This window comes from Acinonyx jubatus, chromosome D1 (genome assembly GCF_027475565.1).
Source record: "Acinonyx jubatus isolate Ajub_Pintada_27869175 chromosome D1, VMU_Ajub_asm_v1.0, whole genome shotgun sequence".
Classification (NCBI taxonomy): Eukaryota; Metazoa; Chordata; class Mammalia; order Carnivora; family Felidae; genus Acinonyx; species Acinonyx jubatus.
In genome coordinates, this window is record NC_069390.1 from 7,041,098 (window position 1) to 7,066,505 (window position 25,408).

A 25,408-nucleotide genomic window follows, 5' to 3' on the forward strand; every position below is an offset into this window, starting at 1 on the left:
GTTTGTGCTCCTCCCAGGCATATGTTGAAGCCCTAACCCCCAGTATGATGGAGGGTATTTGGAGGCGAGGCGTTTGGGAAGCGATTAGGTTTAGATGAGGTCATAAGGGTGGGACCCTCTTGATGGGATTAGTACCCTTATAAGAGGAAGAAGACAGATACCTCTCTCCTTGAGGAAAGGCCATGTGAAGTCACGACAAGATGACAGATATCTACAAGTCAGGAAGTGCGCTCTCATCAGAACCCAAATCCGCTGGCACCTTGATCTTGGAGTTCCCAGCCTCCAGAATGGGAGAAATAAATGTCTGTTGCTTAAGCCCCCCGGTCTGTGATATTTGGTTATAGCAGCCCAAGCTGACTAAGATAGTATGCTAGCACTAAAGCTGAACATACACAAATCCTATGGTCCGGCAACTCCACTCGTGGATACATACATCAAAAAGCATGCACAAGAATGCTTACCACTGCGTTCATTGTAATAGTCTCAAACTGGAAAAAAACCAATGCCCACAACAGTACAATAGATTGAGCAAAATGGAAAGAATAAGTTATCGCTATACAACAATGTGAATGAATCTCAAAAACTTAACACTGAATAAAAGAAGCCAGTTTCAAAAAAGGACATATTGTATGATTCCATTTATATAAAGGTACACAAATAGGCACACTAATCCATGGAGTCAAAACCCAGGAGACTAGTTATCTTTGGAGGATAATGACAAGAGGGGGCAAGAGGTAGCTACTGAGGTCCTAGTAATGTTCTTTTTTTTAATGTTTATTTTTTTGAGAGAGAGCACATTAGAGTGGGGGGGGCAGACAGGGAGAGGGGGACAAAGGATCTGAAGTGGACTCTGCACTGACAGCAGAGAGCCTGATGTGGGGCTTGAACTCACTAACTGTGAGATCATGACCTGAGCCGGAGTCAGACACTTAACTCACTGAGCCACCCAGGCACCCCATGTTTATTTATTTTTGAGAGAGAGCGCGCAAGCAGGGGAAGGGCAGAGAGATTGGAGACAGAGGATCCAAAGTGGGCTCTGTGCTGGCAGCAGTAAGCCCTATGTGGGACTCGAACTCATGAACCACGAGATCATGACCTGAGCTGAAGTCAGAGGCTTAACCAACTGAGCCAGGTGCCCCCTATAGTAATATTCTTTTTCTTCGTCTGGGTAGTGGGTACGTAGGTTTGTTAATAATTTAGTTATTTATTAATAATTTTATTATTATTACTATTTTACATGGGGAAGTTGAGTAGAGTTTAATAAGTTTTTACAAAGATACAAACAGGTTTAGGGAAACCAATAAAGGATAATGCAGTACTCAATGGTTTATCCAGGTGTTGTGAGGTTTTGTAGCTAACACATACTCAATTTTTAAAACCTTCTTTAAGAAAATGAATGCAAAATCATTGATACAAAATAAAATTTTAGAGGTTAAGATGAGAAAGAAAGCATATCAAATCACAAATCTGTAAAACTAAAAAGGTTTGTTCACTTTATAAAAATTTATTGAACTACACAAAATTGGGGCACTTCTCTGCATGTATATTTCAAACAAAAAATTTTTAAATTTTTATTTATTTTTGAGAGAGAGAGACAGAGTAAGAGCAGGGGAGGGGCAGAGAGGGGGAGACACAGAATCTGAAACAGGCTCCAGGCTCTGAGCTGTCAGCACAGAGCCAGACGCAGAGCTCGAACCCACAGAGCATCAGATCATGACCTGAGCTAAAGTCAGACGCTTAACCAGAGAGCCACCCAGGCACTCCATCTGCATGTATATCTCTCCTCCTCCTCCTCCTCCGCCTCCTCCTCCTCCTCCTCCAACATTTATTTATTATGGAGAGAGACAGAGACACAGAGCGTGAGCAGGGGAGGGGTAGGGAGAGGGGAAGACACAGAATCTGAAGCAGGCTCCAGGCTCTGAGCTGTCAGCGCAAAGCCCGACGCGGGGCTCGAACTCACAAACTGAGATCATGACCTGAGCCGAAGTCGGTTGCCTAACCAACTGAGCCACCCAGGTGCCCCTGCATGTATGTTTCAATAAGAAATTTTAAATTAAAAATATTAGTAATAATACATAGGCTAGTTCTATTTAATTGGAAAGGTAGCATATGAGCCCAGCGTGAATGCCTTTCAGTTCTTTTAGGATTCTTTTAAGAAATGCTTCATCACCAGGGGCGCCTGGGTGTCTCAGCTGGTGAAGCGTCCAACTCTTGATTTCGGTTCATGTCATGATCTCACGGTTCGTCAGTTCAAGCCCCAAGTCAGGCTCTGAGCTGATAGCAAGGAACCTGCTTGGAATTCTCTCTCTCCCTCTCTCTCTGTGCCCCTCCCTGGCTCATGCTCCTGTTCTCTCTCTCTCTCTCTCTCTCTCTCTCTCTCTCAAAATAAATAAACTTTAAGAAATGCTTTGTCACTGAACAATAGGTTCACTGAACCATTGACCAGCATGTACAGTGTTTCTCTTACAGACAGGAACCAAGGAATGGAAGTGGGGTGCAGTCTCTCCCAATCTCAACTAGTGACTCTTGCAAAATATTTCCTATTTCTGCACCTCTGGGTTCTGCCAGATCCAAGAGAGGAATGCTTCCATCAGGGAGCACAACAACGATTTCTCCACATTAGGAGCTAAGATGGCCAATGGGCCATATTTTGCTCTGCATGCCACTGGGCAAGAAAGTTAAAAGAGGGGTGCCCGGGTGGCTCAGTCAATTGGGCAGCCAACTTTGGCTCAGGTAATGATCTCACGGTGGGTTCATGAGTTCGAGCCCCACATCGGGCTTGCTGCTTTCAGCACAGAGCCTGCTTCAGATTCTCTGCCTCCTCTCTCTCTGCCCCTCCCCAGCTTGCACTCTCTCTCTCAAAAATAAAGATAAACATTAAAAAAAAGAGAGAGAGAGAAAGGAAGTACTACTATTGTCTGGGGTGTTGATTCTAATTGTCAAGGTGAAGTAGGATTATTACCCAATGGGAACAGGGAGAAATATAAATGAAACCCAAGGGATCTTCCTAATATTACATATAGGTAGTTAATGGGAAACAGGCTCCTGGTTAGGTATTTAATTCCAATATTCCCAACTGAGCAAACTAAAACAAAACAAAACAGAGGAAATGGGGAAAAAAGTCTTAAAAGCATTGAAAAGCTAATGATATAGTGAGAATAATTGGACCAATATTTAGGAAGCTAAAACCCAAAGAGGTAAGCTCAGAATTCAAAGCAATTTTTGTCCTGGGGACATTTACTGATCTGGAAGATTCAACTGTGAAACTGAGCTGTTGTTTGGGGGTCTATGGTGGGGAGGGTTAAAACTCAAAACTCAGAGTCTGCCCAAGGTGGGAAGATGGACATTCCACCATGGACATGTCCACACTTTGAGAAGGGATCCAACTGTGTATGAACCTGTAGTCCAGGATCATAGGATCATATTATCTGGGCGATTCAGGGAAGCTCAAGCCTTGAACTTGGATTAAAGTAGACCCACTCTGTCTAAGCGAAATTAGTCAGTCAGAGAAAGACAAGTATCATATGACTTCCCTCATATGAGGACTTTAAGATAACAAAACCGATGAACATAAGGGACGGGAAGCAAAAATAATGTAAAAACAGGGAGGGGGACAAAACATAAGAGGTTCTAAAATATGGAGAACAGAGGGTTGCTGGAGGGGTTGTGGGAGGGGGGATGGGCTAAATGGGTCAGGGGCACTAAGGAATCTACTCCTGAAATCATTGTTGCACCATGTGCCAACTAATCTGGATGTAAATTATAAAAAGCAAATACATTATAGAAAGAAAAAAAAAAAAGTGGACCCATCCTCATAATGCCTCAGGACACCTAGCTGAAGCAAACATATTTGGTACCGAATCATAGACTTTAGGAAGGAATTTACCGTCATCCCAGTCCTCAAATTATGTCTAAAAATATTTTTTTCAAATATGACAAAGATAAGCAGGCACACAAAGAAAAAAGAAGCCTTTCACAAGCCTTTCTTCTTTCACAAGAACCGGTACAAAAAATATAAAACACAAACTGACTCACACAAAGATTTAACATGTTGGAATTATCTGATGCTGACCGTAAAATAACATTGCTACTGCATTTAAAGGAGTTAAAAACGAGCATAAGAACATCTTCAGGGGACAAGTGCTTATTAAGAAATGCCACAACAGAATTTTAAAACAACAACATAGAACTTCTCCAACGGAACAATAAAATAACCAAAATTAAAAACACAATGAATCCTTTAAACAAATTACTCACAGCTGAAGAGAGAACATAGAAACTAGAAGATAGGTAGGCAGAAATTGTCCCTAACATTGCACAGAAAGACAAAAGAACAGAAAATAGAGAATTAGAGCAGAAACATAGATACATAGAGAGATCTAATATACATTTAGTTGGGGCGTCAGAGGGTAGGGAGAAAGGGGGCCGAGGCAGTATTTAAAGAGAAAATGATCGATGATTTCCCAACAATAATGAAAGATGTGAATCCACAGATTGAAGAAGTCAAATAAAACCAAAACTGAGCTAAATAAAGACTTCATGGAGGCGCCTGGGTGGCTCAGTCGGTTGGGCACCTGACTCTTGGTTTTGGCTCGGGTCGTGGTCTCATGGTTTGTGGGTTCGGGCCCTGCGTTGGTCTCCATGATGGAGGCATGGAGCTTACTTGGGGTTCTCTTTCTCTCTTTCCCCCTCTCTGCCCCTGCCCCCTCTCTCCCTCTCCCTCTATCTCAAAATAAATGAATAAACTTAAAAAAAAAAAAAAGACTTCCTGGAAATGAATGCTAGAGCACTTGGGATGAACTATCGTAACGTCCGCAACTTATTTTCAAAAGGTCAGAAAAAAAAGTTTTTGTAGGCAAAGAGATAAAGGAAATGAGGCAAAATGGTAAAAGGGGAGCCTGGCTGGCCCAGTTGATAGAGCATGTGTGACTCTCAATTTCAGAGTTGTAGGTTCGATCCCCACGTTGGGGGTAGAGATTACTTTTTTTAAAAGTCCTTAAAAAATTTTTTGAAGGAGTCCGTAGCTTCTACGTATGTTTCTTTTCTCACTGCATCAAGTCTATTTTTATATATTTTAATTCTCCCATTCTTCTCTCCTGCTTTCCGCTCTTGAATATAGGGTGTATTGGTGATAACTAACTTTATAGCACAGTTCAGAGTTTGCAAAGTATTGAGATGGGGCTGGTAAAAAAAATTGCAGGAGGAATGAACATCTAGAATTCCCGGCCTTGCAAGTGGATGTGATCATTGACAAGATATTGAGTTATCTCCCTTTGGAAAAAGAGTGAATCTATTTTTGACAGAAATAGGAATAGATCCATTCTACTAGGGAGGTTTATATTATATTATAGCAAGTCATGCATGAATGTTGGGCATCTAAAACAGCAGACTGTACGGACATTTGTCTTTTTTTTTTTTTTTTGGCTGTCCAATGACTTCTCTATTTGGGGGAAATTCCTTTTTGTGGGTGGTATTTGCAGGGCATGGTGCCTGAACAGCACTTACAAGCTGAAGAGGAAAGATCCATGTTTCCATCCCTGGCTACCTTGGTGCAAGCAGGTGTTTCTAGTTCAGTTAGTCTGATGCTTCAGGCCCCCTGCCTAAGTCCCTTTCTCCAGCAGCTCCGAGTGGTTTCCTAGGTCTCTTGGGTTGGTGCCTGATGCAGGGTGGGTGGGGGACAGTTCCAGGGAACCTAGGGCAGGCATGTCTCCGTCCCATGGCTACTCTGGCCTTGACTCTGGTCCAGGGCGAGGTGCAGCCTTCCAACTGGGTAAAGCTGTAAGGAAGGTTTCCTTTTTTCTTGTCTTCCAAGGGAAGGGACAAGCCGTTCAAGCACTGAGAGGGAGCCTACAGGCAAGAAGCTGCTGGCCCTTCAGCTCCCCACCTTTGGTCTTCACACTTGACCAGTTCTGATACAGAACTTCTGTTGGGGCAAGAAGGTTGCAGTGGAGTATAGGCTTTGGGGCGTCACAGGCCCAGGCTAAAGCCCCACAACCGATAGTGAAACCCCTAATCTCTAAATGACGGCAGAATGTTCAGACTAAAAGGAAAAAGTTGAGCAGGGATGTAAAATGGTGCACCTGCCATGGAAAAGAATATGGTGGTTCCTCAAGAAATTCAACATAGAATGAGGGTATGATCTAGCAATTTCCGCTTCTGTGTATGGATCCAAAAGAATTGAAAGCAAGGACTCAAACAGGTATCTGTACATCCGTGTTCATAGCAGCATGATTCACAATAGCCCAAAGGTAGAAACAACGCATGTGTCCACTGATGGATGAATGGATAGACAAAATGTGGTCCAGAGGGACAATGGAATGGTATTCAGCCTTTAAAAGAAGGAACTGTCGGGGCGCCTGGGTGGCGCAGTCGGTTAAGCGTCCGACTTCGGCCGGGTCATGATCTCGCGGTCCGTGGGTTCGAGCCCCGCGTCAGGCTCTGGGCTGATGGCTCAGAGCCTGGAGCCTGTTTCCGATTCTGTGTCTCCCTCTCTCTCTGCCCCTCCCCCGTTCATGCTCTGTCTCTCTCTGTCCCACAAATAAATAAACGTTGAAAAAAAAAAAAAGAAGGAACTGTCAACACCTGCCATAGCGTGGATGAACTCAAAGAGGTCATGCCAAGTGAAATAAGACGATCACAAGAGGACAAATACTGTGTGACTCCACTGATTTCAGGTCCCTAGAGCAGTCAGATTCATAGAGACAGGAAGTAGACGGCGGTTGCCGGGGGCTGGGGGAAGGGAGAATGGGGCGTTAGCGTTGAGTGGGTATGGAGTTTCACTTTGGGAAGATGAGAAAAGTTCTGAAAGGAATGGTGGTGATGGTTGCAGAATAACGTGAATGCTCTTAACACCACTGAATTATGCACTTACAAATGGTTAAAATGGTACATCTCATGTTGTATAGATTCCCCCCTCCCCCTCCACCCCCCCCCCCCCCCCCCCAGCCCAAGCAAAATGTCTCCTGGTCAAATTCAGCCTCCACGATGAAATCTGACACAGGACCTGGAGGCGAGAGGCTGGGGGTGAGGTGGGAGTCTGGGATCCACAGGGTCAGAAGGATGAAGAACCAGCGGAGAATGGAAGAAGGGGAAACTGAGGCTTGAATTTGCCTCCAGCTGCCCATGTGGTCTGTACCAATCAGACACCAAGCCCCATCTTAACACTCTCCCCACCAGGGGTCCCTGCCTCGTCCAGTCCTCCTCACCCTGCACTGGCTTCCTCCGTTTTGACCTTTGGTCCGTCTTTCATTGGCCTGGGTGGTGACCCTTCTAGAACCCGGATCTGACCATGTGTCTCTCCTGCCTAAAATCTGTCTGCAGCTCCCCACTGCCTCTGCTCAGCCTAGCAGGCAAAGCTGTTCCCAGCTGACTCCAACCTGCTTTTCGTGCTTCAGTCCTCTCGTTCCCAAGCTCCAAGTTCCTTTATGTCCGTAGCCATTTTTGAATACCCTCCCTGTGGCAATTCCTAAGTGTTATCCCTAGTTTCCCCCACAACCCTGCACGGTAGGTCCCACTGACTACCTCTTAGAGATGTGGAAACAGTCTCACATAGTCTAGGTCATACTCTTAGATCTCTGCTCTTTTCACCACATGGCGGCTCCTCTGTCATTCACTCTGGTGCCCCAGTGCCTTTGCTTATGCGTGAGCATATCTCAGCCCTCAGGTCTGGCTCAGAATCACATCTATCCTAATGGGCCCTGACACCAGTTGCATGTCGGCCCCAAGCATTCGCGATCGTGTTTTCTTCATAGTGTTCAGCACAGTTGGAACTCACCCTACTTGCTTACGAATTCAATATCCTTTTCCCACTAGAATATAAGCTACAGGAGTGGGGATCACGGCTGTGTGATATCCCCAGCACCTGGAGCACACCTGGGTGCCCTGTAGGTGGCGATGAGCCCGCTGACAGGCACTGTTGGGTCCCTCCCAGCCCCAGGCCTGGCCGGTCCCGCCCGTGTGCCCCCTTAGTCTTCGGAAGCTGGAGAAGCTGCTGGTCCCTTGCACTAGGCCTTGGGGTTACTCTTTCACTCTTGGGTCTCCCCCCGGTAGACTCCAGCAGCCTGGGCACAGCGCCCAGACGACGCCAGTGCTCAGCCCCCTCTTGTTAAGCACCTGAAGCAATATTGCAGTCTCCCTAGGTGGCATTGGTGTATTCCTGCCTCTTTCTCACTATGGGCTTGGGATCGGGTAGAGGCTTCCCAAGGGTAGGGCCCGCCCTGCACACAGCCTTCTGGGAATGGGGTCTCCCTCAGGGTCAGCCCCGGTCACAGAGGCTGGTCTGTCTCCAGGAGGAAACCCGGGTCGAGGGTGCCGGGAGCACAACTGTCAGCAGCAGCAAGTTTTATTGCGACCAGAATCTCCTGGTCATGTGAGCGAGGGTGGGGCAGAGGGACGTTCGGTCACCAATGCCACGTTCCTAGTCCAGGACAGCGAAGCCAAAGTTCTGGCTGGCTGTGCCTTGCCTCTTCCCCAGCCCCCAGTCAGGGCATCCCATGGGGCTGAGGCAGAAGGGAGGTGGAAAGGGGACTCCATTTCGGCGGAGCCTTCATCCAAGAGGTCTCAGGGAAGGAGGAGCAGTTGGGGGGGAGGGGTCCAGGTGGCCCGAGATACTCAGGGCACTTTGGGCTGACTTCTGCATGTGTCCTCGGTGAGCTTTAGGGGAAGGCAATGAGGCACGCTCTGCCCATGAGGAGAGGGTGGGAGCGAGGGAAACAAAGGCTCAAAGAAAAGAAATCACTGGTCAGTGACCACACAGGGGGGCCTAGGGATCCCGACGTCTAGGCCAGGGCTCCATCCACCCCCTGCCTCCAGCATTCACTCCACCCTGAGCACCCGGCCTGGCCAGCTGTGGTCCTATGTGGGGATCTGCACGTGGCCCAGGTCCTGGTCCATGATCTGGAGGACGTCATCCAAGATGGAAGGCCCCAGGTCCACATGCAGGGAGAGCAAGGAGCTGGCATGGGACAGGAAGGGCTCCTCGGCCCCCGACTCGGGCGTCAGCCCATTGTGGGCAGAGCCAGCCTCTGGAATTCTCCAGATGTCCACACTCCCTGCCTCCTGTGGGGAAGGCTGTGGGGAAGGCTGTGGGGTCTCCAGGTGCAGGCGAGGGGGTTTGGGTGGGGCCTGAGTTGCGGGCAGGGTGAGGGCCTGGGGCCCCCCGATGACAGGGAGGGAGATGGCGTTCTTGAGCAGAGGGGACGGCCCGTCGGGGAGCTCCCGCCCACACAGCGTGGCGGTGCGGGTGAACTGGAACGGGAGGTCCAAGGTGCCGTCCTCCTCGGGTCCCTCGACCGCCGTCCCTGGCAGGAGGTGGAACTTGCCCTGCAGGAAGGAGATGTCACCGAACATGTCGCTGCCACCGCCGCTGCCGATATGAATGGTGTGTCGGAAGTCCCCCAGCGGCGGGCTGATCATGTCCGAGGACAGCAGGTCCCGCAGCTTCTCCTTCTTGCCCTTGCGGCTCCCACGCTTTAGATAGATGGGCACCTTGGTGGACATCGCGATCTCTGCGCCCGGGGCCGGGCTGCAGGGGCTGGGGACGGCGCACCCTCGGGGACCACGGCCTCCAGCTGCCTCTTCTCACCACCTCAGCCGGACACACCCAGAGGGGGGTTTTCAGACACCCAAACCTTGCCCAAGGGCCCAGACAAGGGTGTGGGGCGTGACTGAAGTTGGCCGGAGGAATGAGAAAAAGGACGATTAATGATCAGTGAAGTCAGAGGGCTGAGATAACAAAGATCACTCTCTCCCAGAAGAGTTGAAAATGCTCTGGAAAATTAGCAGCAGAAAGGTGGCGCTCTGGTGGGCAGCAACGGGCTCTCCGGTCTTGTTCTCGCAGGCTCCCCGGTCAGGTCTGGGGCTGAAGAGCTGAAATACCAGAGGTATGAGTCAGGGACAGAAGGACAAAAGTCAGAGGCATCCGTCTCATTTCTGGGCCCCCTGCGTCAGCCCCGGGAGCCCAAGTGGGGCCACTCTCCTGCAGAAACCCTGCGAGAAGTTTGTGGTCACTTATAGACTCACTGCACCTTAGAGCCTGGATCACCAGCACCGAGCCCCTCCCTTTACGAGTGGGGAAACTGAGGCCCGGCAACGTGAGTGATGGGCCCAAAGTCATATACAAGGGACCTGGCTCTGGTCCCTTGCCTGGGGTCCCTGGCTCTGCTCATCACCCCCTATCACACATCAGCTGTGCCCCAAGACATAAAAGTCAAGTTGTGTGTGTGTGTGTGTGTGTGTGTGTGGTGGGGGGAGGGGGTCTGAGACTTGTCTCAATCCCGTACTTGACCAAGGAGAGAGATCTTGTAACCCCTGTCTCACCCACCCTGTCTGTGCCAGACCTGGACACACAGGAGGTGTTCAGCCCGCAGAGCTGAATGACGGACACCTCCTGTTCGGCCCAGTCTCGTCCCACCTAGAAGTGAGGGCACCTTGGAGTTTCTCTTTTCTCCTCCAGGTTAGCAGTTCCTACCTCTGGGACTGAGTCCAACATAGTTACTGTCCCTCCCCCCTGCCCAGCACCTAAGGGGAAGATGGAGTGGAGGGTGCAAATACTTTGGGGGGCTCTGCTCTGTGCCCGGCATTTTGCTAAGTTCTTTGCAAACGCATCTCATTTAATCAGAGCAAGCTATCACCCCATTTCAAAATTTGAACCAGAGGGGCACCTGGGTGGCTCGGTTGGTTAAGCGCCTGACTCTTGATTTCAGCTCAGGTCGTGATCTCATGGTTCATAAGATCAACCCCGAGTTGAGGATTCTCTCCCTCCCTCTCTCTCTCTGCCTCTCCCCTGCTCACAATCTCTCTCAAAATAAATAAAATTTGAACCAGAAACATTTTGGAGGGATTTGCACAATGCATTGCCGAGGGAGGGAAGCAAAATGCAAAAGTGTAGTAGGGAAGATTCCATTTCTTTTTCTTTCTTTCTTTCTTTTTTTCTGAGAGACAGAGAGACAGAGCTTGAGCAGGGGCGGGGGAGAGAGAGAGGGAGACACAGAATCTGAAGCAGGCTCCTGGCTCTGAGCTGTCAGCACAGAGCGTGATGCAGGGCTCAAACTCACAAACTGTGAGATCATGACCTGAGCTGAAGTTGGAGGCTTAACCAACTAAGCCACCCAGGAGCCCCTAGAAGATTCCATTTCTGACAACAGTGATCAACTCCCCTCCCTCTACCCCTTCCTTGTATATATATGCATGTGTGTGTACCTACATATACAGGTCGGCATTGGATTATATCCTAGATAAAAAGAGAGAAGAGGCGTGCCTGGGTGGCTCAGTCAGTTAAGCATCCAACTTTGGTTCAGCTCATGATCTCACGGTTTGTGGGTTCAAGCCCCTTGTCAGGCTCTGTGCTGACAGCTCAGAGCCTGGGGCCTGCTTCAGATTCTGTCTCCCTCTCTCTCTGCCCCTCCCCTGCTCGTGCTCTGTCTCTCTCTGTCTCAAAAATAAATAAGCATTGGGGCGCCTGGGTGGCTCAGTCGGTTAAGCAGCCGACTTCGGCACAGGTCATGATCTCACACTCCGTGAGTTCGAGCCCCTCGTCGGGCTCTGTGCTGACAGCTCAGAGCCTGGAGCCTGTTTCAGATTCTGTTCCTTCTTCTCTCTCTCTGACCCTCCCCTGTTCATGCTCTGTCTGTCTCTGTCTCAAAAATAAACATTAAAAAAAAAAAATTAAAAAAAAAAAGCATTAAAAAGAGAGAAAGAGGGAAGAATCTGGAAGGCCAGCACCAGGTTGTCATATGGGTTATGTAGATTGGGATGGGGGGCAGGGATGGGGTGTGAGGTCAGTGATGTGGGAGGAAGGGTGTCCTCAGTCAAAATTATCTGTAATATTTGCTACTGTTACTATAAAATGATATATGCAAATATGAAAAGGATGATTGCCAACATGGTGGTGGTGCTCTCAAGGTGGCAGAATTTCAGATGACTTTGCCTTTCTTTTCCGTACTTTTTTATAAGCTCAAATTCTTTCTTTTTCAGTTTTTAAAAATATTTTTTTATTTTAGGGGTGTCTGGCTGGCTCGGTCAGTTAAGCGTCCAACTCTTGGTTTCAGCTCAGGTCACAATCTCATGGTGTCCTGAATTCGAGCCCTGCATCAGGCTCTGTGCTCACAGCGCAGAGCCTGCTTGGGATGTTCTCTCTCCCTCTCTCTCTCTGCCCCTCCCCTGCTGCCTCTCTCTCAAAATAAAATAAACTTAAAAGATTTTTTTTAATTAAAAAAATAAGTAATATTTTTATTCTAGAGATTGAGAGAGAGAGAGAGAGAGAGACTACGAGAGGGGTAGAGGGGCAGAGGGAGAGAGAGAGCAGCAGGCTCCAGCTCAGCATGGAGCCCGCCACGGGGCTTGATCCCACGACCCTGGGATCAGGACCTGAGCTAAAATAAAAAATTGGACGCTCGACCGACTGAGCCACCCAGGCGCCCCTCAAATTCTTAATGATAAACCCATGTATTATTTAGGTGCACATATTATCCATGTAATCAGAAAAAATAAGCTATTTTTAACGTGGAAAAAACAATGCAACCCGGAGGGGGTGTCATGCCAGTTTAACAGAAAAAGGAAGCATTACAAGCACTCAACGGCATTCCCACAGCTGTTGGAGGGTTGGCCTCCTACGTGGCCACAGGAGAGCCCACATGTAGAAGCAGAGCACGGAAGGCAAAGAAAGAAATTTGTCCAAGGTCATCCAGAGGGTAACCAGATGAGCGCCCCCCTCTCCCACCGCCCAGGCGGGCAGGGGCTGAGCCAGGGAGGGGCGGGGCCACAGCTGGGAGGCCTGGCCGGCCCCATTCTCCGTGCTGGGCAGGGCGAGGAGGGAATGAGGGGGCCGGCAGGAGGGAGCCGGAAGGAGGAAGGAGCATGCAGGACAGGCAGAGTCCCAACTCCCAGCCCGGGCCCTCATTCAGGAAACCCCACCCCAGGACCGGACACCCTAGGTCAGTCACACTGAGCCACAGAGACCGGACATCTTGCCCCTCCCTGAGCACCTGCAGCTTAACAGGAAACAAAGGAATGAGTCTCCAGTGGCGAAATTCCAGCTAAGCTTGGAAGGAGCTGGGGGGGAGGGTGGGGGAGGCAGTGGGCGCCTCAAGGTCGTGGAATCCCGTCCCTCACTCATCTACCAGACATTCACCTGTGCCCACCACGCCAAACCTGGGGGCGCCCCAACACACATCCTACCGGTCTCCTTGATCGGCGAGCGGCCCTGAGACAGCCTTTCCTTCCTTTCCAGCCATGAAGAGTGGGGCCGACTGGTGGGGTTTGTCGTCCCCCCTCCCCCCTCCCCCGGCCCCCCTCCGCTCATCACGTAGGGCGCCAAGACAGCCTGAGTATTTCCACAACAGATCGGGCGTCCCTGACAGCTGTCTCACTCGGAGCCAGCCGTACCCGCCCAATTCCAGATGTGGAGAGAACCGAGGCTGAGGGGGAAGGGTTGGGCCGGCATCAGCCACCCAGGGGAGAGCTGGGAACTGCAATCATCAAGCCCCAAGTATTCGGATTTGGCAAGCGTGAGACCCCAGGCTCCAGCTGCCCTTGCAGAGTCCCCACTTTTACGCTCCCAGGCACAGCACAGTGGGCGTCACGGCTGCCTTTTGCAGAGGCAGAGGCTGAACCTCAGAGACCTTAACGTTGCTGAGGTCACCCAGCTGGGAAGAAAAAGAGGGGGCACTAGTACCCAGCCAGGTCCTGTGGCTCTGACGCAGTAGGCCACCCAACCTCTGAAAACTGCTTGCAGGGAAGGAGAGAAACAGGTTCCCAGCTGGGCTGGGGCCACTGGGTCCCCAGGCCTCCTCCTTGTAAGTCCTACCGGTCGTCTCCATCTCCCCAAACTTGCGTGGATCCAGAGAGATGAGAATGAGCTCTTCGCCAGGACAGGGTATGAGGGGCTGGAAGCGGTGGCTTCCCTCAGCAGTGGGCGGGGCAGAGGGGAGCCAGCCCAGCCCTGTGGGCTTGCTCTGGCCAGGAGCCCTGGGCCTCCTCCGGAGCAAAGACTTCCTCTAGGCACAGCCCCTCCTGCCCTGAGGAGTACTAGCCCCCTGCCTACCAAGGTCCAAAGAGCAGCCCTCACTCTGTGACTTTGGGCAAGACGCCTCTCCTTTCTGGCCTTCACCTTTCCCATCTATAAAATGGGCTGACCAAGTCGTCACCAGAGGGCTACTGGAAGACCCTATTGCCACAGTGCAAGTGAGACCAGAGGTACAACAGACAGGGTTAGCGGGTCGCTGTCAGCCCTGTCATTCATTCAACAAATAACTGTAGGTTTTCCAGGGACAGTGCTCCGAACAAGAGCCCCCATCCTCCAAGCGTCCGCCTTCTGCTCTGGAGGCAGCCTACGCAGAGTCCCCTTTGCGGGCCACGGGAGGTCTGGTCGCCCCGGGTCCCTGTGCAGAGTGGCGCTCGGCTCCACGGCCGCTAGGTGGCGCGCTCGCTCGCTCGCTCTGTCGCCTCGCTTCCCAGAGGAGTCCGGGCGCGCACCAGGGTCTCCAGCGCGCTTCGGGCTCCAGGCAAGGGCCCCCCAAGGAGCTGCACGTTCGCGTACCAGATGCGGATTGTCTGAGGGATCTTCTTCTCTTGGGGTGTTCTGGTCTCACAACACGACAGTAGAGGGGGAAAGGGGCGATCGGGGACCTTGCCAGGGTCTCCAAGCTCTGGGAGGAGCCTGCCCCGTGCTTTCCGGCCTGGGCGATGTCCGAGTGTCCGCTAGGCGCAGGGCCAGACCTCGGGCGTGCAAGCCCCCACCCCTGGCTCCCGTGGGTCCTGTTCCTCAGCCCCAGCTCGGGTTCAGCGTAGACCCCTCCCCGCCCTCTGTCCGAGCGCCCAGCCCGGATCCGTTTCAGGACACTCGCGGCCGCGGCTAAAGATAGGAGGACACCTCACCATCGACTAAAAATACGACCCCTAGCCCGGGCGGGGACGCTGGGCGGCGGGAGGGCGCTCCCACGTCCCGAGTGTGAGATGGGGACGAGGGCTCAGGGTGAAGGGCGGGACAGCGAGTTCGGGATCTGGATGCGCGGCGCCTCGCAGGCGGAGGGGGCGCGGGCGTGGCCGCCTGGACCCAGGCGCGGGCGGGAAACACGGTGGAACCCGAGGTTCCCGGGAAAGGACCTGCGCGGAGGTGACACAGGGACCCGGGTGCGACCCAGAACGGGGCGCCACAGGGGTGGTCCGCTGGGGGGCCCCCTGGGCGTCGCGGAAGGGCGGCAGAGTCCCGGCCGGAACTCACCTTAAGGAGCTCAGGCGGCGGACCCGCGGGCTGCGAAAGCTCTGGAGCTGGACCGCGAGGCTATGGGACGAGTTCCCGGCTGTGAACTCAGTGCGATCCGTGGCCCCTGAGGCCCCGCCCCTGGCCCGCGGAGCCAATGCTGGGGCCGCCCCAACCAGGCCCGCCCACAGCCCCGCCCCACTCCGAGCCCCGCCTGTGCTCCCCCTTTGGTGGCGCGGCGCCCGGGTCCAGCAGCCGCGCGGACGTGGGGTGCAGTGCAGGCTCGGACGGCTGCGGGCCAGGCGGTGTCGGGTGCCCGGGCTGGACTCCGTAGACTCTGGCTGTGCCTGTCGGAGCCAAACTCGGTGTTAGAAGGGCCGAGGGCGCGGCAGCCGGAAGGCCGAATTATAGTTCGTCAGAATTCACCGAGCGTCCTTGGACCCGTTCGCTCCCTGAAGGGCTGGGTCGGGGGAGGCGCCCGCGCAAGTGTATTCAGTGACCACTGAGGGAATGAATGAGGCCTTGGAGGCTCCCGAGTTAAAATACTACAAACTTGCGAGAGCTTTCAGGAGTTTACCTCTCCCTAGAAAAGAGAGCACTGAGGGTGTGTTGGCAGAGTGGCCTGGGTACGCCCGTTCGTCATCAGTCTAGGTGGCTTCTGGGTTAGCGGGTGGAATCCATACTTAGACTCGTTCCGTCTTCGTTTGTTTCATTCATTCACTCATTCATTCATTCATTCATTCATTCATTCAGTACTAGAAGCATTTATTGAAGGGCAGGCCCTGCACAGGGCCCTGGAGATAGAGGAAGGAAACTGCCCTTGCTCCATTCAGTGATTCAACAGACACTTGAGCATCTAGCAGGGACCAGGTATGGCTTTTGTCGCTGGGGATGCAGCACCCCAGGAAAGACGGAAGACTGAAGTTCAGGGCCCTGATAGTAATCTGCTCCTCCAGAAAGCAGAAAGCAAAAGACTTGGGGCTTTAGGCCTTCCTCCTGCCTCAGGCTTCTCACCCAGCCATCGTCCCCACTGCCCTGCCCACCCCCCCCCCCCCAAACACAACCCTGGGAGAAGACACAGCACTGTGCCAAGCCTTAAGCACTACCCCTGGGCCTGCAAGAATGCGGCTGAGGCACAGCCCCCTACCCTCTGTCTGCTGAGAGTCCTCCTTTGGGGGAAGGAGATTGGGAAGGGTCGAGAACTCCATTCAGAGCGGGTGACAAAACAGAAAGTTGCAGGGATGGAAGTTTGGACAGGCAAAGACACTCACCCAAGACCACATGAAACTGGGAACCAGTTCCAAAACTCTTTGAAGAGTTTTTTTTTTTTTTTTTTTTTTGGAGGGGTTTATTGGGGAGCACTGGAGGATGGGTAGAGCAGCGGATTTGGCCCCTTCAGCCTGGCCCTAGCCCCTGCTCCCCTCCCTCAGCGACTAGTTAGTAATCTGTCCAGCATGGCTGCCAGCCCACGACTCCTAACCAGGGCCCTTAGCCATAGGAGCCACCATCTGTGTCCTGGGGACTGTTTTAAGTCCACCTGGATGTGACAGGTTTCCATGTACGTGCTCGCTCCCCATACTCCTGCCATCAGCCAGAGCTCGCTCAGGGCCCACACAAAGCCTACATTACATCCAAGGTGTGATTTGTGCCTGGTGGTGGGTTCTGTGCTCTGGAGGCACTCGAGTGAGCGGTTCGTGCTCTCCATTCACAGATGAAGTTATGTCACTTGCCTGGGGCTGACGGAATCCCTAAGGAGCCAGCTGACGGCGCCTCTCCTGGAGGTTTTGCTGAATAGACAGGATCTTCGCGTATACACCCAGCTGCTGTGGGAGCCCTGCAATTAATGCGCATTTATGAAACAGGATTTCGTTTGCTAAAATTGGCTATTTTACGCAACTTCTCAGGCTGTGTGTAAGGGCCTGAGTGTGGGCGGGGAGGCTGGGATCCTGGGCCAGGGGATGGCCAGGGTGTCCTGCATTTCTGACTCAACAGACATCCAGGCCAGTGCCCCGCCTCCTGTCCCGCCTGCACCCTGTGTCCAGGGAATAAAGCCTCAGCCAAGGCCTGGACTGTTCTCATTGGAAGGGCTCCTCCTGGACACGCTGGTGGCTGAGGGGGCAGGAGCCTGAAGAACGTTTGGGAGGGGTTAGAGGCCTTCCTTAGATAGCTTTCCTTGGCTATGATGGAGCAGTGCCTAGAATGGGCTATTCAACTTCCTTCTCCTCCACTGGGAGCTCCCCCTGGCCCTGAGATGGGTCTAGTCCGTTTCTCCCACCCGGTGGCTGCTTCCCCCACTGGGGCCTTGTAATCACCACACAGTGACTGACTCAGCCCTTCCTTCCCCTCCCAGCCCCTTCTTCCTGGAAACCATCCACATCAGCCCCAGCCCCCGTGGGCCCAGAGGGAGAGAATTGGAAGCCGCCTTCTCCAAGGTTAGCTGGGGAGGATGGAGGGGCCGGTGGGGAAGCCCCCCCCCAAACCAGGCTGGAGCCAGCTCTCCAAGGCCCCACTTACCTGGAGAGCTAGGCCCTGGGAGGCAGGGGGAAAATGTGACCAGGAGTTTGGGGGCAGGTCTGGGGGCAGAGAGTCACAAGGAAAGGGCAGTGATAATCTGGGGGCGGGGGGAACTTGGGGGGGGCCAGTGAGAGGAGACAAAGTATCTGGAAGGGGCCTCAGCACCCCTACCCCCCCAGGACCACAGGGCAGCAGGGAGCTGAGCAGGAGCTCAGTCCACTCCTAGGAAGCCTCCCCCACTCCAGCCCAAGCTCAGCCTGCAGGGCCCCATGGCCTCAGCCAACCCCAGGCCTGGAATGGATTTTTCCTTGATTGTTTCTTATTTCCTTCCTCCCCTGGGCTCCTGCCAGCTCCAGCCCTGCCCTCCTCGCCCTTCATCCTCCTGTAGAGAACTCTGACCCACCAGAGGCTGGGATTCCAGATGAGAGTCCCCTCGGAACTGCCCCCAGCTTCTGTCTCCGTCTCGAACCCCTCCTGGGGAGTTGGGTGTCAGGGCATTGCGGGGGGACTTTCCTTTGGGTCTGGACTTTGGACCCATGCCCAGAGCCATGGGGGTTTCCAGAGTGGTGACAGCTCTGTCCTAGCAGGGACCAGCCCAGGCATTTCCCCCAGAGGCCTCTGGGAGCATCCAAGCCGCATGCTGTCCTTTGGCCTGGGGAACACTGAGTCAGCCGGGGTCTTCTTCTTCAACACTTCCCACCTCTCCAAGACATCTTGTCAGTGTTCATTTTGAAAACTCCTGTTTGTATCTACCTCTTGCCTAGGGCTGTGCTGGACACAGAATGGCCAAGGCTGGTCCCCAGCCCTCAGGGAACAGATAACCCCAAATGAAACAAATAACCAATTCTAAAATAGCACATTCTGTGCCATAAAGGAGGGCCTTGAGGGTAGAGGCTGGCTCTGACTCACTTCTAACTGTCCCAGGCCAGCAGGGATGAGGCTCAGTCAGTGACTGCGGAGTGAAAGAAGAACTAATAAGAACAGGAGTGAGAAGGATTCGATACGCTAGAGGGGAGGAAGCAGATGGGAGTGTTGCAAAAACTGCAAGGAGGAGGGGATATTTGAGCAGGGTATTAATGGGTGAATAGGAGTTCACCAGGCAGAGAATAGGAGGGACGTTGCAGGTGGAGCCGGCAGAGACAAAGGCCAAGGCCAGGAGGACTACACGTAGACGCATGGTGTGATCAGGAAACAAGAGATACCCAGCAGACCATGGCATAGGAGAGGGGGACAGTCTTAAGAGGGTCACGGGTGAGCACTGTTTTCCTTGCCCAGCACCCATCCCTCTTACACTGGTGACCACTGCTCCATTTTCCAGAGTCTCCAGTATGACTCAGGCCACTCCCAAGGCAAAAGTGCCCCTCTTACCCCTGTTCCTTAGGCACCCGTTCTCCCAGAAGACAACGAGCGTTATCAGCTTCTTGTGAACACTTCTAGAGATACGCTTTGCCCATGCAAGCAAAGCCCCTCCCATCTTTTTTACACAAATGGCAACATATAGACAAGTAGGTCCCCAACGTACTGCAGGTCCTGGTGGCGATGGGGGCGGGGGAGGGGGAGAGGACAGGCTCCACTGTCAATGGCAGTGGAGGTGACTCTGCAGGGCATGCGGGAAACCGCACCTGATGGAGCCTCTGCTACTCCCACTGTTCTGCGCCTGGCTTTTCTTTAGCAAACCTTCTATTTATGAGCGCACTCCATAGCAGGACACGGAAGGTGTCGTCACCTTCACATGTTTGCTGCCACACAGCGTGCCGGGGTGTCACAGTTTTCCTCCGCAGCTCTCAGCTGGAGCCCGCGTGGGGTGTTTCCAGCCCTTTCCCAGGACAGTCTGCGCTGCGGCGGATCACCTCGTGCAAAGGCCGAATCACGCACGCGTGCGCACAAGCTGCGCAATCATTCCTACGCGCGTAGGGGTGAAAGGACGCGTGCAGGTGTCACCTGGTCAGCTCTGTCTGTTTGTCCTCCCAGGGCATGGGCCGGGTGCCAGGCCCCTTTCTCCTCAGCCTCACCAGCATCTGGTCCTCGACCTCTCTGATTTCTTGCAGCCTGAGAGGGAAAAATGAAACAAAGCCAAAGGAGCCTGGGTGTGGTTTTAGTTTGTGTCTCTTACGATAAGGGAGTTTGGCCGCCTGTTCGGAGGCTTTAGGGCCATTCCTCGTTCCTTTTCCTGTGGACTGGCTGCACGGTCTTGCTTAGGAGGGTCACTTTGGAGTGTGTGTGTGTGTGTTGGGGGGGGTGGGTTCTGGAAGGGGGCCGGACTGGGGGGCAGGGGCGACTCTGCGGAGAGTCCATTCGGGAAAAAGACAGAACTTGACTCTGAGCTGTGGCGTAAAAGCCAGAGTTGGAGATAATAAAGTAGAAAGATTGGAATTTGGTGACACACCGGCCACGGCACCCATGGAGAGACAAGGGGGGGGGGGGTCGAGCCCAGTCCAGGGCGATGACTCAGAGTGGGGAGGGTGGGGCAGGGAAGGGAGGAAGGTGTGGCCACCGAGGAAGATGGAGGGTCCTGGGGGAGAAGATGATGTGCCACCTGCCCATTCTCCACCTGGCATCGTGATTGAGGTGCCACATGCCCCCGCTGACAGGCTTCCGGGTCCACAGTCCCTGGGTGGGGCCCCTACCACCCGCTCCCCGCCCCTTCGCCTCACCTGGCCCCTCGCAGGCCTGGGGGGCATCTCAGCTGGGGCATCTCTCCCTCAGGGAAGCCTTCCGAACCCCCGGTTGATGTCAAGTCCCCATGTGGCACCCTCGGAGAAACCCTGGGCAACTGTCGCGTCCGCACCACCGTCAACTGATTCACCCGCACCCCCCACTGGACAGTAGCCTCCAGCGTCTCCCCAGAGTGCCTGCAACATAGTAGGTACCTGAGGGAGGAACAGAGGAACGAATCCGTGGAAGAATGGCAGGGTGCTGGGGACAGCAAGAAGGGGCCGTATAGGAGACAGGGTTTGGGAAGCAAGGGCCTGGAGCCAAGAACCTCTCTGTGGCCCCTCCCCTCCCTGGCGCCCCCTCTGCCCGGCCTGCTTTACTTTCCTCCACAGCGTTCGCCTCCCCCTGTGCCTGGTGTTTGCTTGCTTGGGGTTTCTGCACCGGAGGGGAGCTCTGGGTGGGGCAGGCGCTGTCTGGGGTCCCCTCCGAGTCCCAACCCGATCCTGACACAGAGCAGCCAGCGTCTGCGAACAGGAGCAAGCGGGCGCACTGATGGGCTCGGGCTCCAGGTCTGCATGGCAGCGGCCGAGGCAGAGGCTTGCTTCTGCTTCTCTCCAGGCGCCCGTGTGGGAAAGGCCGGAGGGAGGATGTGTGGCGACAGAGCATTGCTTCCGCAGGCATCTCTGGTGGGCCTACCGCCCGAGAGGCGCTCCGCAGGGACCGGTCAGGTGCCCAGCCCTCGGGAAGCAGGCATCCTGACGGATTCACGGCGGGGGGGGGGGGGGGGGGGAGGATTATCGACGGGGACGGGACGGGACACAGAGAACCGAGGAGCTGGAGGGACCAGATCATGCTGTGTATATTTTCTTTTCAAGGATTGCCCGCACGCCGCACAAGATTTCCAACGGGAGAGGAGCGTGGACGGGACGATTGATTCTCCGAGCCCTCCTGCCCCTGATTCCTAGCCCTTCTACTCCCATCCGCAGAGGTAAACCACGGTTGCTAGATGTTCTTACTAGATGTTCGAAGGGGCAGAGCACTTGGCGGGGACGGAGTCCTCAAGGGGAACGTGGGCTTCGGGAAGGGCCTGCGGGAATCAGGAACGGCCGCGCCTTCCAGACCCTGGCCCCGTTCTCCTCCTGCTCCTGGAGCAGAGGAGCCGGGAGGGTGCTGCCGCCTGCCTCCTGGGAGAGCGGCTGCCCTGAGGGGCCGCCTCAGCCAGCCCGGCATCTCCCCTTTCCCACCCCTCCGGGGGGCGGCTGACTCGGCCCTGGAGGCCCCGGGTTCCTTCTGAGCAGATGCTTCAGAGTCTGGGAAGATCTGGGAGTGATGGAGCCGGCAGAGGAGGCCAGGCTCAGCTGGGCCCTCAGGGAGCAGTGTGCGGGGATGAGGGGTCAGCAGGGTCACGGGGCAGCAGCTGTCCCAGAGACCTCAGAGGGGCCCCTTGGCCCAGGCAGCTGCTGGCCTCTCAGCTGTCAGGCGGGCAGGGGGCGGGGGCAGGGAGCCCGGGGCTTGAGGAGGAGGGTGGGTCTGGGTGGGGGAATCTGGAACTGGCCGTGGGCCCAGGTGGGTCGTCGAAGGGCGGGCTGGCCCCTGGGGGCCTGGCATTTCTAGGGAAGACCCAGAGGGAGCAGATAGGCCTGGCCGCTCAAAGGGTAGAGAACCCAGGATGACAGAGGGGTCCAAATGTCCGACTGCAGCTGAGTCCCACCTCAGTGACAGCCAGCTCAGTGACCCGCAGACTGGGAGGCCAGGAATGTCAGCTACCTCCAGCTACCACCCCCCACCCCTCAGGCAGACCCCCAGTGCCTCCCAGTACCTCTCAGTTCGGCAGCTTTTCAGTGCAGTGAGCTTTATGTAGGCGACTCCCAGATCAACCTGTCCGGTCCCCACTCCTTACCAGAGTGCTACTCCTGTCACCGGACAGCCCAGCTCGGTAGCCATTTGGGTGCCCCCCTCAGTCCCAACCTGCCCCCGGTAGTCCCAGGCACGTCCCTAAGCACCTCTCCTCAACTTCTTCCTCGCATGCTCCCAGGTCCCTGGGCGGCTACCTGTGACTCCTTTTCAGTCTGTCCTTGTTGCGTGCCGCGTTGGTCAGCGTGGCAGGGTTGGAGAGATGAGGGGTTTGGAGTTGAAATCCCAGCTCCGTCACTTACTCAGGCTGGTGACCTCCAACCTCTTAGCACCTGCCAGCAGGGTTTGTCGGGAGTTCGACGCGATCTCCGTGTCAAAGTGCACACAGTACGTCCTCAGCAACGTTAACTCCCTTGTCTCCCTACCTGAGCTGTGTCTTCTCCGTCTGTGCCCTGGCAGTCATCCCGATCCTGCGGTCCTGGATCAGGCCTTCATTGTTTTGGTTGCAGATGACAGAAAATTCGATTCCAACTAGTTTAAGCAAAAAAAGAGGGGGGTGGTGTTTGTGGCTTAGATTTTGGGGGGGCGAGCCTCATCAGAGCTCAGACAACGTGGCCTGGCACTGACCTCTATCTCTTGGCTCTGTGTCCTCTGGTTTAGTCCATATTCACAATGGGTTTCCCTCATGGCGGCAAGATGGCTGCAGCAGCCCCACCCTTGCGGCTGCCTCTTTTCTACCCCTTCCACGGAAGTCCTGGGGAGTCATTGTGTTTGCCCTGTCTTAGGTCCTGCCCATCCCTGGCTGTTCACCGAGGCCAGGGAGATGCGATGTGCTGCTTGGCTTAGGCCAGGGAGGAGTGAGGAGGGGGGAGTGGTTCCCCACAGGGAAACTGGGGTACTGTTTCCATAGGAATCGAGAGTAGGTACTGGGAGGCTCTGTCTTCCGAGAGCTCTTAGGTGCCTCTGGCCTCCAGCCTCTCCCAGCTTCACTCTGCCCTTTGCGGCACTGCGAGGCCTAAGGCACAGGCTCCATACTGTCCATCTGCTCCACTCCGAAGCCTTTACCAGTTCCCTGGGGTGCACGGAGTCAAAGTCAAGTCCAAACTCCTCTGCGAGGCATTCCTGACTTCGCGGTCTGGCTCCAAAGCTCCATTCCAGGCCCACCACTTCCTTCTGTCCCTCTTTTCCTTTCTCCTTCCTCCTCGCTTTCCTCTTTGCATTCCTTCCGCCATAAACCCAAAGCCCCTTCTCCACCAACCCTAGGTTCACACAAACACGGGAGCATCATTCTTTTTTTTTTTTTTTTGAAGTTTATTTTGAGAGAGAAAGAGCATGCACGGGGGAAGGGCAGAGAGAGAGGGAGAAGAGCGAATCTTAAGCAGGGTCTGCGCTGTCAGCACAGAGCCTGACGCGGGGCTCGAACTGACGAACCGTGAGATACGACCTGAGCCCAAATCGGGTTGGATGCTTAGCCACCTAAGCCACCCAGGTGCTCCAGGGAGCGTCACTCCCAACAGCCCCAAAACTAGAAACGGCCCCAGGGTCCATCACCCGGTTGAGTGAATGAAGAAGATGCCGTCTATCTGTACGATGGGAGATCACTCAAAAAAGGAAAAGAAATTAAGTACTGACACCTGCTACAGTATGGTGACCCCTGAAAAAGGGACACTCAGCGAAGCCGGCCACAGAGGACCACGTGTCGTATGATTCCATTTCTATGATGCACCCAGAACAGACAAGTCTGTGGAGGCGGAAAGTAGAGTTGTGTTTTCTAGGGGATGGGGGCAGGGAGGGGGAGGGGTAGTGACTGCTAGTGGGGATGGGGTTTCTTTCAGAGGTGATGAGAATCCTCTGGAATCACATAGTAATGATGTTCAAACAACATTGCGAGTGTACTAAAAAGCACAGCATGGTGCCCGTTAAAATGGTAAAGGTGATGTTGCCAGATCTCAATAAATTTTAAAATGTTAACCCCCACCCTGCCCCGCCATCAGTCAAGGCCCTTCATGGTGAGTTCAAAGGCTCAAGTCCGGAGGAAGAGCCCCGTGTGGCCAACCAAGATTGGTTCTGGGGGTGGGGTGGGGGGCTCAGCCAGGAGCCTCAGGGTCAGGGGAAAGGAAATGTGTCCCAAACAGAAATGAAATATCAGCCCAAAAGGCTACTCCCAGCACCAGGGGAAGCTGCAAGACAGGCTGAGCCAGGCTGGGTGACCCTAGGTCAAGGGAAAGGAAACACCAGGCCCAAAGTAGCTGCAGAAAGGCAGGATACGGGCCCCAAGGAGCAGAGTCATGGCCCTGCCCCAGCCCCCCTCCGGGTGCCCCCACCGCCCCAAGCCCCCAGTTTTGTTCTGGGGATCCACTTGGGTTCCCCTCAGCAGCTCACCCCTGACCTTCCTAGAGACAGAGCCTGGATTCTAAAAGGTGGCCATGCAGGGGTTAAGCGAGGGCAGCCTCAGGCTCTACCGGCACCAGAAGAGGTGGTTGGTAGCCCGGGTGGCCCTGAGGGGGCACAACAGCTGGGACATGGAGGTGTGGAACTGGGTAAGAGTACAGAGACTTTGTTTCCTCAGGACCATCTGCTCCACCCTAAGGCTTGTGTCCCGAGGACACGGGCACGCCCAGGACCAGAGGAGGTGCCATTGAGCAAAAGGGGGTTCTGAAGCAGGTGGATCCCTGGCGCTCTGGCCAGGCCGCGGCTCCTCGGCTTCCTCCACCCTCCCTCCTCACTGATGGCCCTCCCAGAGCCTCACTCCAGACCCAGAGCCTTACTCCAGAGGTCGCGTGCCCCAGCGCAGGCGGGAGCAAGAGGGAGGAAGATTCCAGAAATTAGCGACCCAGCTCAAAAGGGGCCTAGGAGCAGCCAGCTGGCTCAGCTGGGCACCGACTTCCTGACAAGAGCCAAAGGGACCGTCTGGTGGCAGAGAGGCACATGCCCGCCAGACCTGTCTGCAATCTGGGGTTCGCATCCTGCTCTCTGTTCGAGTTTTAGATGCCTGCCCTGGCCCTCCCCGATCACTTCCAATAGTCACACGACTCGTATCCAGGCAACGGACTCGCACTCCCATTCATGCTGAGCGCCTGCTTTCTCACCCGGGAGGCTGCACCCCCTTGCCTCCGTCTGCCCTGCACACGCCTCCCCCCGCACCCCCCCCCCCCCACGGGTCTTTCCTCCCCCTCTGCCAACTGC

At 54.4% G+C, this 25,408-nt stretch overlaps 1 protein-coding gene and 1 long non-coding RNA gene across 2 annotated transcripts; one reads left to right on the forward strand and one right to left on the reverse strand.

Annotated features, from left to right (window-relative positions):
• Positions 1-8,323: 8,323 nt before the first annotated feature.
• On the reverse strand, positions 8,324-15,360 carry CDC42EP2 (CDC42 effector protein 2). Its single transcript, XM_015068004.3, has 2 exons — positions 15,221-15,360; positions 8,324-9,867 (listed from the first exon to the last, which is right to left on the reverse strand). The coding sequence occupies exon 2, from the start codon at positions 9,496-9,498 to the stop codon at positions 8,854-8,856; it is 645 nt and encodes a 214-aa protein (XP_014923490.2). The 5' UTR covers positions 9,499-9,867; positions 15,221-15,360; the 3' UTR covers positions 8,324-8,853.
• Positions 15,361-17,295: 1,935 nt separating this feature from the next.
• On the forward strand, positions 17,296-21,841 carry LOC113595527 (uncharacterized). Its single transcript, XR_003416056.2, has 3 exons — positions 17,296-17,631; positions 20,420-20,575; positions 21,244-21,841. It is a non-coding gene; the product is annotated as an uncharacterized LOC113595527 (long non-coding RNA).
• Positions 21,842-25,408: the final 3,567 nt, after the last annotated feature.

Bases quoted from the DNA above. Each gene is read 5' to 3' on its own strand.
- CDC42EP2 (XM_015068004.3), bottom strand. From the start codon at position 9,498: ATGTCCACCAAGGTGCCCATCTATCTAAAGCGTGGGAGCCGCAAGGGC.